Source organism: Symsagittifera roscoffensis, chromosome 7, assembly GCF_963678635.1.
Source record: "Symsagittifera roscoffensis chromosome 7, txSymRosc1.1, whole genome shotgun sequence".
In the NCBI taxonomy this organism is placed as follows: domain Eukaryota; kingdom Metazoa; phylum Xenacoelomorpha; order Acoela; family Convolutidae; genus Symsagittifera; species Symsagittifera roscoffensis.
The window spans coordinates 44,624,102-44,637,815 of NC_087068.1; the positions used below are offsets into that span (position 1 = coordinate 44,624,102).

Genomic DNA, 13,714 nt, shown 5'->3' on the forward strand with positions numbered 1-13,714 from the left:
CGTACTTTAATCCCGTCAAGGGGGCAATCATTGATTACTTTGAAATTACGGTTACATTACAAATTGGACACGTTTTACAAAATTCAGATCTAGCGATCAAATGGAAAATACCTCCGGGCCCTCCAAAAACTCTTGTTAATCCACCATGTATGGGTACTGTTCGTGAAAACATGGTTATTTCAGCTGGAAAAAGGAAAATGTCGCTACCCAAGAAGGCCATCCGGACAGACACCCTTAAGAAGGCGATTTCTGGCAACACGATGCTGACTCTTGGCATCATTCAGTTCCCGCCGGAACTAGTGATCATTCCAGAACATCTCAGGTTCCTTTTATTCGTCTTCTTCGTTAAGTTTAAACTCTTGGTACAGCTTCATTGATGAATACTTCGAGGTCGTTCCGAACAACAACGCTCCGATATGTCAGAAAAGAGTCACATATCATTACAATGACTTGAGTCTTAGAGGCGGCTATATGAACACAAACTCAGAAACCGAAGAGCTTAAAGGACCCACATGGTCACTCAGACAAGGCCTTTGTCCAGACCCAGACGAAATGTATGTTCCCCACAGTTTTACGGAGAGCGCAGATACGTCGATAACGTAGAGGACGTGAGAAGATTTCAAGACTCGAGACCGACTTAGCGACACCCTCAGCCTTCCTTTGATAGTCAAAATCGGACTTACTCATTCCTCTCCCTAAATCTCTTCAAAAACAGACTATTGTCGTCGAAACAACACTTACCTGGTCCTCTAATAATTCCACTTCAACGGAGCTTCTCATTATGCTTCCCTGAATTCAACTTAGTGGAATTCTTCCAATGGGGAAAACACGGAACGATTTAGCAGCGAAAAAGTTCAGGACGCCATGAGTGAAATCTCGTCGACAATTGACCAGGATTTGAGACATCCTCTAGATGAATTTGATGCAACATTCAATTAAAACTCCAGGAACTTAAATAAACTCTAACTTTTTATCATCAACATCTTATCCTTTTTAAGATTTCATTTCACATTTACATAACTCTATCATTTTATTTATGTGTACATTTAGATGTACATTGGGTAGCGTAGTTTTGTATTTATTCTCTTTATATTATTAGTGTAGATTAAGTAAATTTTGTAAAAGTCACCGTTTGTACAAATTTGTAAATACTAATCCCAAACTGTAAATACTTAATTTTTTGTTCTGTTCATTTCATTTAGTTTTGTGCAGTTTGCAAATTTTCTTCACTGTACTTGGAAGGGGGAAATTGGTGTATATAGAGTTTGTTCTTAGTTAATTGTAAATTTTAATTTTTTTACCGCTGGGGAATGTTGTGAGTTGTTCATTTTGTTTGATCTTTTGAACTTTGGTATTGATAACATACCTGCCAACTATGCTATGAATCGACCAACGGTCGATCATTTTCAATGTTTGTTATAGTTTGAGAACAGGCATTTTAATTGACAAAATTATTCTTCTCCTTTAATTCTTAGTTAGTGTACCTAAATTGTGCATATCAATTTTATCATTAGAATAGTTTATTTATCTAAACCTTGCTTCATAATTATTCTCAGTAACCATTAGAAACCTTCTCCATTCAATTCGTTGATGCAAAAAGTTGTTTTTTTTTTCTAAAAAAAAACAACTAGTTGTGATTTAAACTACGCTTTTAGTCTTCTCTGTTCCAGAGGAAAAAAAGGACCCTTCTCATTTTTAATTTGTAGTATTTAAAATTTTCCCAGTTAGGTGAAACGTTGTGCTTGCTTTTTTGTTTTTATTTCATTAGTCTATGACCTTAATTTAGTCTTTGACCTTGACTCATCGACAAGGATTTCCTTCGGGAGAGCGAGTTCAGTGTTTATAAACCGAATTCTTATACCCCCGCGATTACCGGTAGTGCAACCGGGTATTAGACTTTTCCGGATAGCAACTTGGTCCAGAAAATCAACAACTTACTTTGCACAGTCCCAGCTTTTAGTTTGGTTTGAGATTGCGCACAGGCTTGGAATGACAATGTTCTTTGGTTCAAGCTTTTGCTCTTTACTTCCAATTTAACAATAGGATATGATCAGGGGCGGATCTAGGATTTTCTCGACAGGGGGGGGGCGGATTTTCAAAAAATTTTGACGAACTTTTTTTTTTAGGTCGACCAAATTGATTTTCCGAGCTTTCCTAAAGCACTAAAAAGACGCTGTTTTGGCCCAATTTTCTGCGCCGCAGGCAAATTTTTGAAAAACAGGTCAAAAAAGCCGTTTTTGGGCACTTCTTAGAAAATTTTGATTAAAAAATTGCGTTTTTTTTTGGCGCGCGCTTCCCCTCAAAATGAATGAGGATATATTGGCGCCCAGGGCGCCTTTAGAAAAAATTTAGGTCGGCCCCCCCCTAAATCCGCCCCTGGATATGATTATCAGCTTTTCTAAAGTCTATCAGCTAACTTAATTTAGTTCTACCTGCCAGCTTTCCTTGTTTGGTCCTGAATTAACCTACGTGCATTTTGCCCTCAAAATAACTGATCTTTCATTTGTTTCATTAAACTTTCGGCTCAAATACTTTTGTCGTCATGATGACATCGACCAGAAAACTTGTTAGACCAGCGAACTAACTTTTTTTTGATAGAAAAATCAAGCACAACATTAGTATGTCGTACAAGGGGAGTATTACGTCCCCAGGAGCTTCTTTTCTCAAAATAAATTTTCTTACTCAATAGTTATTGAAGCCCAAAAAAGAAAAAAGGGCACAAATTCAGTAAAAACATTTTTCCCGCAAATTATCTGTAATTTTTGTCATACTTGCAGAGCAATCCGCTATACTTGTTACACAATATTTTTCTTGTGAGTCATACGGTAAATAAAATATGTGCTCTTACTTCCAAAATATCTATTATGGATTTGACGCAAATCGCATTTGATTAAAATTACAACATTAATTAAAATTATTTACATTATTTACAATTCACATTTGATTTTATAACACTTTCAGAGTTTTCACCTCAATCAGATATAACTAAAACGTGATAGAAGTTTGATTCGTGTTTCAAACGAACAAAATCTAGGGCGTGACTCCTTTCAGGTAAAAAATCCAGACAATATTTTCTCCGTTTGTAAGTTCTCGAGGGCAGTATACTTTCAGCTTCCCCATTTTCGTGTTTTTACTTCCGTCTGGGTTTCCCTCATAGTACACCATAATACTGTGCGACTTCTTAGCACGAATGGAGTCGGATTCCCGAACTGAGAAACATTTATTGTCGGTTGTCATGTAGAAGTTCACCGGTTGGTTGAAGACATTTTTGAATACAATTGGTGTGCTTGAGTTGGCTTTTATGACGTAGGGTCCTTGTGGTTTGGGAGCCAAGCATGTAGCAAACAGCGGGATCTGGAAGTCTCCGGCATGTGACGACGAAACCTGCAGGAAACGAGAAAATGTTTCAACTATTCACTTTCAGCTTTTCTTCCAAATTTGCGTTTAGGCTCGGCGAGCACATTTTGACTATGACTGGGAGGCCAAAACATATTTATTTATTCTGTACGCTATACTTTTTGTGCAGTGCCCATTAAAAAAATGTTAATTGTTATTGGGTAATTTTATTTCAATTTCTTAAATATCTGAAAACCAGGTGAAAACCAAAAAAATCTACACAAAAATCGACATGCCTCAAAGCTTCTAAAATTGCTCAACTTTTACAAAAAAATGATGAAAACAAATGTTTTTTTCCAAGTTCGAAGAGCATATCGAAAAAATGCGATAGAGCCCAAAGCAAAAAGTAAGTATGACAAAAAACTATCAATGAATTGTCGCAAGGTTTTCAGAAGTGTTCGTCAATTGACTACTTAACCGACCTCTAGCATGGCCTTGAAGTCTCCGACTGCTGATGGTTCGTAGGTGACATCTAGAGGCACTTCAGATCCACCCACACTCCCTGAAGAGGCAGTCACCGTCTTCTCAATCGTGAAATCCTGAACTGCATTGCTGCCGTCCACTGACAGAATCTACAAGAAATGTACTACTAGAAAAAAATTCAAAACTGTTTTTTTTTAATATATAAAATGCTCTATTTAATAATCTCCCCCATTTCAAGAAAAGGGAAAGTGGTTCGCCCTTTTTTTCAAACATAATCTTTTTATTTCTTTGAAATTACACTAAAAAACACAGCCAACAGGCAGCTGGGAAATAGTCGATAAACGCAAGTAAACAGAAAACAAATGGTGAATTGTTTTCTTGAAAAAATCTCTCGAATTTTGATAAATATTGACATTTTCGAAATAAGAAGTCAATCACGTTTTTCGTGACCTTTACACTTTTGATGTTCGATAGTGGAGTTTGCCTTCATTTTAGCAAAAAATGAACAGAAAGTTAAAAATATCAAAAGCCAAACCCCGAAAAATAGAATTTGAGCCTTTTTCCTAAAAAAATCAGCAAGAGCTATACTAATGAAAATCACTTTCTCTTTTACATGTAAACAGTCATTTTTATTTTAACAATGATCATTTTATGGCAACCAAAATGTCGTTCATGCACTTGATAAAAAAACTTATATGCATAAAAAAGTTGAAAGAATTAAAATGGTAGTTACTTGGCAAGTAAAGTCAGTTTTGCTTTTGTAATAATTCACAATTTTTGCAGTCAAAGCTTGGTTCGACCCCAGAGTAGTCTTGAAGAACATCGGGCGTTCGAGTCCAGCCGGGAGCGCTTTCATTCTGAACTCATACACAAACAGTCCAAGCTCATTGCATTGCAGCTGCACTCGGCTGACATTTTCACCTTCTTTCAGGGGCAAATAGTCGACGCTGATTGAGCCCTAAAAACAAACGAATTTTCAAAGAAGTATTATTGCAAATATTATCCTGTAAAACAACATCCTTCCAATTCGTTTCATGAGTTCTGTCCGCAAAACGTCAGCAGGCGACACTTTTTCTGCTCTTACAAAGACGACTCACCTCAGCCTCTGGCGGCAGAGTGACAGGAGATGGTACAGACAGTTCCGACGTGTTGCTACTAAGGGTCACGTTGACTGCAGTAGAGAGGGGGTTGTGCACTTTGAGAGTGTGAGAGGCAGACTTGCGCACAGTCGAAGTGAGGTCTATCGTCTGCAGCACTCCAGGCGTGATGCTCTTGAAGGACACGAGGAAGTATTGGTACTCTCGTGTCTTCTCGTTCGCCAACACAATCTTAAATAGAAATTTCTCGCAAACGAGGCTTAACACTTTGATTCCAGACGAGGAGATGGTGCTTCGTGCTAGAGAAAATTGGGAGCAACAAAAAAGATTTTCAGAGCTCTTCTTAAACACTATTACAACTTAATTGGTCGAAATCCTTTCGCCTCAAAAAATTTTAAGCACCATAATGCTTAATATAGTTAAAATTAATAACTCAATTTGAAATGCGATATAGGGTAATTATCAAATCGTGAACTATTTCTGTGAGTTTGAATATCTCAATTGAGAAAAAACAATATTTTTCTCTCAATTCAATTTGTCAGTTTTTTCAAGGTCAATTAAGATTAATTAATTGGATTATTTGACACTGTTTATACGTTGAAAAAGTAAAAAATAAAAAAATTGGACAACAAATAGATAAAAATAAGATAGTGAAAAAGAACATAATGCTTTCAAGATGAAAAATTGAATCAACTATTTGACCTTAATATCAATTCGCTGTCAATGAGCAGGTCTGCGTTGACCTTGACCTCATACCTTGGCAGTGTATGTTCCCTCTCTGTAAGAGTAGAAGTTGAGTTTGTAGTCTGCGGTAGACATGGCAGGCACCTCCACGTAGTCCAGTCCCTTCAGAGTCGTAGTCGCATCCAGCTTCTCCGGCTTCACCATCTCAATGAACGCCTACACAACCAGCACATAATTATTGTCATATAAAATCCTAATTAAACTCTTTCTTTAATCCATTTTTGTTCTGAATTTATTTTTAAGAATCAAACTTCTTTTTTCACCAGTTTTTCACTAGTTTACATTAATTTACAATACGGCCAAAGCAACTTGCATAATTCTAGAAATACTGTAAAAACTCTTTTAAAATACTATTAAAAATACTATAAAAACAATTTGCATAATTTTTAAAATACTATAAATACTATAGGTTTTCGATTTGATCGAGAGGGGCAAGTCAAAGCTAGATATTGGCAGAGATGATACTGAACACAAAAGGACGCTTTGTCTTTTAACATTCACTGGATTTATTATTTTAGTGCAATACTCAATTTGCACAGAAAAAAGAATTTTGTGGCGTTGTTTGTTTTGTGGCATCAAGTTATCATCCGTCACCTCAAAGTGGTTTAGAGGATGGATGATAACTATGTTGTTATTTGAATATTCAGAGAATCCGAATGGAGTTTAGTATCGTAGAGCAGTTTTAATCCAAATTAAATAATGGGGAGGCAAATCTTAATGTGCTCATATGGGGGAGGGGGCGAGAGGTTTTGTATGTTAACTTGGTCCGTTTTGCAGTGAAGTGTGTATACGTGGCCTTTTGATGCTCTTCCAAGATAGGATTTTTTGAATAAATTTTGTAAACTGTATACAAATTGTTCCCTTCAAAGAAGCGAATTTATTTTCTGTTATACGGCCCAAGACTGATCTTTTTCGGTTTTTGAAAATTAGATCATTATACGCGAATCGGATTGGTTGAAATTAGTTCCTGCAAAAAAAAATCTGGATATTCAATAAAAAAAAGAAGCTCAATTAACAATTTGATAATTTTGGGCCGTATAGCAGAAAATACCCTATTTATTATACTCTTCTTATATTACCTTGAACCTCTGGTGTACTTGTAGCCAGTTGGAGACAGTGAGTACTTCTGTGTAGTGGGTCTTGCAGGGGATCTCTCTGGTGAGACTGCTAGTGGGCTTAGGGTGTTCGGCTGTGCCTATCAGCTGGTACAACAGACCAGACCCATCTGGCATCGGGAAGAACAATGTGCCCTAAATTATTGTTAAGTTAACAGAGTATCCTTATTTTTTTGTTAAAACCTTTGAACAGTGGTATGTTAAAGTTCCTATCTAACTACTAAATTTCGTCTATTTTACCCCAAATGACAACAGAAAAATAAACTTTCCCTGTTTTCGAGAATTCGACTCTTCAGCATTCTAAGTCTTCCCCTATTTATTCACAAGGGAAAATATAAAAAACGAGCTATCGAGCTCTTAACACAGAACCGTTTTGGCGCGTTTCGTTACAGTAGTTTCGACTTTAATCTTTGGCAGGTATCCAAAAGAAGGGGATATTAACTGTACCGTGTGTTTCTTTCCATCTAGAATAGTCATGCTCTGTGGTTTGTAGACCAACTCATAGTTCTTAGTGTGTCCCGCATCTACATTGAAGACTTCACTGCCGTGCCACTGTTCCCCGTCTATCACTGGCTTCAGATTCCAGTTGGCGTAACTTCTGTTCGCCAGAGAGATCGTCTTCTTGTCAGCGCCTCGAACGGGTGCTGTGAAGCTGAGAGTCTAGAAAAAAGGATAAACTTAATCTTGTAATCAAGAGATGTAAAAAATCTGAAAAAAGGTGTTCATCTTTCAATTTCGAGAACTTTTTTCAAAAACCAAACATTATTTCAATAAAATGGATGCAGGAGAAACTATTAAATGGCCGGAAAATTCAAAAAGTTAACGCCATATAACTCAATTGTAATAGCAAAAGTCTTTTAAATCTTGCTGATATCATTATTAACATCTGAAACGGACTATGCTTAGACAGGCTGGATAGCCTTTCATAGATCCTCTGCAAATCGCAGAAACCACAATTATTATTATTATTATTATTATTATTATTATGATCATTATTACTATTATTATGATGATTATTATTATTATGATTATTATTACGATTATTATTATTATGATTATTATGATTATTATTATGATTATTATTATGATTATTATTATTAATATTATGATTATTATTATGATTATTATTATGATTATTGTTATTATTATCATTATTATATTATGATTATGATTATTATGATTATGATTATGATTATTATGATTATTATCATGATTATATTATGATTATTATGATGATTATTATTACGATTATTATTATGATTATTATTATGATTATTATTATTATTATTATGATTAATATTATTATGATTATTATGAGTATTATTATTATTATGATTATTATTATGATTACGATTATTATTATTATGATTATTATTATTATTATGATTATTATTATTATTATTATTATGATTATTATTATTATTATTATTATTATGATAATTATTATGATTATTATTATGATTATTATGATTATTATTATTGTTATTATTATTATTATTATTATTATTATTATTATTATTATTATGATAATTATTATGATTATTATTATGATTATTATGATTATTATTATTGTTATTATTATCATTATTATATTATGATTATGATTATGATTATTATGATTATGATTATTATTATTATTATCATGATTATATTATGATTATTATGATGATTATTATTATGATTATTATTATGATTATTATTACGATTATTATTATGATTATTATGATTATTATTGTTATTATTATCATTATTATATTATGATTATTATTATTATTATTATGATTATTGTTACGATTATTATTATTATGATTATGATTATTATGATTATTATTATGATTATAATGATTATTATTTTGATTATTATTATGATTATGATTATTATGATTTTGATTATTATTATGATTTTTATTTTTATGATGATTACTATTATTATGATTAACCAGTTGAAGTGTTTCTTGAGTTACATAATTGAACCTTGATAACGCGTTTCTAGAATAATCGCAACAAAAACGATCAGAACCTTGATGATACTAACTTCTCGGATAGGCGCTGTGCCCACACACATTCCAGTGAGACTCAACTTGAGTGGTTTGTAGTGTTCAATGTAACACATGAGGTTGTCGTATCTGATCTCCTGGCTGACTGTCTGCGGGTGGAAAGTGAGGTCAAACACCAGCTCCATGCCGGGGGACAAATAGCCCTCGGTGGGGGAGATGGAGAAATCAGGTGCGAATTTGGCCGCATTCCACTGGAAGCTGAAAAAACAAAAATTCTTTTAACATCTTTCAAAAGGAGGCAGAATTAAGTTGTGTTGAAGTTACCATAAGGATCACGTTTTTCTAAGGACTGAGCGATACTAACTGAGAGGAATGGGATGATTTTATTAAAAATCTAAAATATCTAAACATAAAAATGTTCTAATTATTGCAGTTTGATCAGAGATGCAAACTTTCAACCTATTTATGTCACACCAGTGGGTCATATATACTACATTTTTCAAATGTTGGCAAAAATATATTTTTAATACTGGAGCAAATCACGTATAATTTTTTATATCTCGAAAAAAAATATTTCTTGTTTTTCACACCTTCACTATGGCAAGCAGGACCATATGAACTTTTATTTCGTTGATTAGTTTCAATCAGGTTATACCTGGCCCCGATGTCACCCGAGTTGGTCATGACTAGTTTCCTGTTTGAACTGCTGTTCAAGGTCACAGCCCCGAAGGGAATGGTCTCACTGTCCAGAGTGACCTCGGTGGCCTGACAACAACCACTCAGAGCAAACAGAGGTGACGTCATCATACCATCCACTTCCAGTAACACCTAGAAAATTTCGAAAAGATATTTATCAAACTGGTATCCCAAAATTGCCACTGGAATCGCAATAAAGAACTATTAGACAGGCTGATTCCACGTTATTATTGCGGTTCGCGTACAAACTGGTCAAGTCATTTTTCCCTTTGAATATTGCGGCCAGCTTTCTCTTTCAAAAAGCTGCAGAGAAAGAATCAGATCATGGGAAGTAGCGCAACAAACAAAAATTATTACACGTTCCATGACATTTCACAAAAGTATCCTTTTTTCTGCGTGACTTACTTCTTCCAGGAACTGGGTGACTCTGGTCTTTGGGTGAAACTTGACGTCAATGTCTATGCACCCGTTCTTCGCAGCCAGAGTGATGTCCTTCTCTGGCCACAGAGACAGAGTACCCGGATCACAGATTGCCGGGTCAGTCAAGTTGGTGCCTGAATTGAAACTAAGACATTTAGAAAAAGAAAGGCTAAGTTATCACACTGAGGCAAACCGCACCATCGAACTACAGTGCTGATTTAAATTAACCGGACAAAAAGAACTAAATTTGAAATTTACAACGAGTTTATTCAAATTGGGTTGAGTTTAAGTGAAAACTCATGAAGACAAAACTTTTGCTTAAAATTTTAGTAGAATTAATATGGTGTAATTTGTTTTGAGAAATTCGGGCACAAAATTTTATACCAAAAATGGGTCATTTTGGCTTTTCTTAATTGATCAAAAATTACGCCGAAAAGACCCAGTCGACCACAGACATAAGTATATCAAAGTGAGCTTCTTACGTTGCCCAACAAACTTTAAGAAGGGTACATTCTCTAAAAAAAAAATTGCAAACCGTTTAAAAATTGTTTTTAAGTAAAAAGTTGGTATTTTATATAGTAAAAACGACCTTTTTTGTCTATCAAATAAAAATAAATTATTTTATACAATGTTTTGGAGAATATACCCTTCTTAAAGTTTGTTGGGCAATGTAAGAAGCTCACTTTGATATAATTATGTCTGTGATCGACTGGGTATTTTCGGCATAATTTTTGATCAATTAAGAAAAGCCAAAATGATCCATTTTTGGGATAAATTGGCCCGAATTTCTCAAAACAAATTACACCATATTAATTCTGCTAAAATTTTAAGCAAGTTTTGTCTTCATGAGTTTTCACTTAAACTCAACCCAGTTGGGGAAAAACGCGTTTTAAATTTCAAGTTTAACGCGTTTTGTCCGGTTAATTTAAATCAGCACTGTGTTTGCAATACATACAAACATAGCATTGCAACCTAGCACATAGAACAGGAAGCTGAAGCCACCAAATCGAGAAAAATATTATTTGAAAAATTTCAAAAGTCAAACATTTACAATAATTTCCAGTTTAAGAACATAGAAAAACAGACTGTGGGAAAAATTTTAATGAAAGCAGGGATGCAAAAAAAATACTGAATTGTTTTTTTTTCTAAAAACTTTAACTTTCGAATTTTAATGAAAAAAAGAGGCTCTTAAAGCTTTTGAAACTTCGAAAGAATTTTATGATTGACGATTTTTGAGAAAACTAATACAGCAGTTTGCCTTCCTTTTAGCGAATGAAATGAGTTAAATTTGGAAAAAAAAATTGAAAAAGAATCATTACTACATATGCAAGTGCCTTCTCTGCGTTCATTGTCAATTACAAATATATCGCATACACAATCACTAGTGTTAAACAATCACTCAGAATAGTTCATCGAGCAGCCACTACGTGGGTAGATAGATGCCAATTGAACTGATAACAAATTAACTTAAAAAATTTGAGCTAAAAATTTTGAAAATCTTACTGCAAACTAGAAATTCTTAATGCCAATCACTACTGAAAACACAAAGTTAAAAAAAAAACTGACCACCAAATGAGGCAAAAAAATAGACTAAAACATAGCAAGGATTATCGGTTACTGTGCAAGTAGCACAAAATGTTCCGACCATAGTTTTAAAAAAAAACTACAAGAAAAATTTTTCCTTTTCAATTTAGTGTAGTTATCTCTTTGTGGTGTGATACAGGATCAGACGTGAAACTATAATTTAGGCATATTCGACAGTCATAGTAAGAAAGGCAAACAATTTTAGAAGACAAATTACCGCGAAAGCAAAAAAAAAACACATTAAAATCAACAACAAAAAATCAATTTTTTTTCGCAGTTTTTGAAATTGTTGATTCCAAAATGATATTAAAAATCTCTAAAAACTGATTTTACTCCAGTAAAATTAAATTTAATTAAATTTAAGCATAAATAAGCTACTGTAAACGGCCTAAATTAAACATAAAATTGCTTTACTTGCTCGAATTTAAACGCAAAATCAAAAATTTTAAACCGTTGTTCTTGACACTGGAAAAAATAGTCGAAATTTTTAAATGTCGTTTGAGTAAAAATTTGCGTGACACTCTCAGCATGAAAAAAATGAGCAGTTTAGATAGACTCGTTTCAGCTTGAAGAGACAGTCGCGCTAGTAAAGTGGTGTGCATGCACGATAGGGCGCACGTAGGTCCAGGGATGGATCCCCTAAGTGAGCTTAAAGATGGTCTGAATAATAAAAAAGCAAACCCCAAGCAAATGTTTATTTCCCACTTTCTTCGACAATCAGAACAAAAAGAACTTGGTCCGTGACTTGAACTTAGACTTTGGGACCCGAAGACACTCGCTTCATGACTAGACTAAGTTGTAAAACCTAGAAAAAATATCGTGGTTTCCTAATAAAGCAAGGTCCATTTCTTACAGATTTGTAAATGTTAATTAACTGAAAAAAGTCTTGTTCCCGATTATAAGTACACTTGCTCTGTCAAGGGAAAATACTCGAATCCACTATATAAGATAAAAATATTTAAGTATTCTCTATATCAGCAAATGAGACAGTTTGCAGTCTAAAAATGGATATGAAGTCATTTGAGAACTTCGTCGACATTTTTATGCAGCTGCATACGAAAATTCCAGCTGATATACCTTTTTGTATGCAGCTGCATGCAGAAAGGTACATCATCAATGATTGCAGCTCCTAAGAATAAACAGAGCGTGTATATTGGGAAAACTATGAGAGTTTATTCCAAAAAAGGAAGTTTGTGATGATTTTATACAAGTCTGTTTTATAAGAGACAAAGCAGAATGATGGAAAATTGGTCGAGTTGGTTATAATCAACTGGGTGAAAAGTTTGTTTTACCGAGCGAGAATGTGACCGGTGAGAGACTGTGGTTGACAAGATGGACTCTCTTCTTGGAAACCTGTCCTATCCTGATGGCGCCCAAATTGCACGTCTTGTTCTTCGTACCACCCATCACGTCCAGCTGCAAAACAAAAAGATATTACAGTTGCAATATGAATATGAATTCGAGTCAAAATATTTCTCATAATTTTTTAATCGATTGTACACAAAACAAGAGTCAGAATAAAATATGGCTCCCTGATACTATCGTAAATATTTGAATTATATAACGAAGATTTTTTTTATAAACGCGTAAGATTTGTTATAGAGAGATCATGTTCCACGTTAAGATCTCACAAAATATGGTACTCAATTAGTTATCTAATTAGTTAAGATCTTTTTATCAACCCAGGAAAAGATCAATTTTAACGGCCAAAACTGTAATGTATTGCCAAAACTGTAATATATCAGAGTAGATAAAACAAAAAACATAGTCAACAGACAATTGGAAACTCAAGAAACCAGAAAAAACACTGACTTGTTTTTTTGAAAAACCTCAGCTTTCAAAATTCGCAGAAAAAATCGATGATTTCTCTAGAAAAACTCGATGATTTCACAGATAATTTTCTACAAAAATTTATGATCGACACTTTTTTGATAAAATAGAGTCAGTTTGAGAAAACTCGATCAAAATGTTTTTTTTTGCTGGAAAACCTGAAAATTAAATTCCATTTTCGAAACTAGAAATGGATCACGTTTTTTGTGATCTTTACACTTTAGCTGTTCGATATTGGATTTTGCAGTACAAATATGATAGTTGGGTCCCAGGAAAAAGATGGGTCCCGCAATTTTTGGGTAAAACTTCAAAAACACTAGTAAACGAACGCAAACCATTTTTTCGAAGATTTTGAAACCTACAACTTGTTCTTCAGAGACCCGAGACTCATCATCATCATCATCATCACATA

General features: G+C 34.0%; 1 protein-coding gene across 1 annotated transcript in view; it reads right to left on the reverse strand.

The window, feature by feature from the left end:
* Positions 1-2,844: 2,844 nt before the first annotated feature.
* Positions 2,845-13,714, reverse strand: part of LOC134851192 (hydrocephalus-inducing protein-like) — a gene marked incomplete in the record, with an annotated part of 215,673 nt that continues 204,803 nt past the window's right edge. Inside the window, 11 exon segments of the mRNA XM_063867161.1 lie at positions 2,845-3,384; positions 3,819-3,968; positions 4,553-4,777; positions 4,917-5,147; positions 5,673-5,816; positions 6,740-6,910; positions 7,223-7,435; positions 8,811-9,030; positions 9,428-9,600; positions 9,874-10,022; positions 12,765-12,888. Of these exon segments, the coding sequence (XP_063723231.1) occupies positions 3,031-3,384; positions 3,819-3,968; positions 4,553-4,777; positions 4,917-5,147; positions 5,673-5,816; positions 6,740-6,910; positions 7,223-7,435; positions 8,811-9,030; positions 9,428-9,600; positions 9,874-10,022; positions 12,765-12,888 (2,154 nt within the window).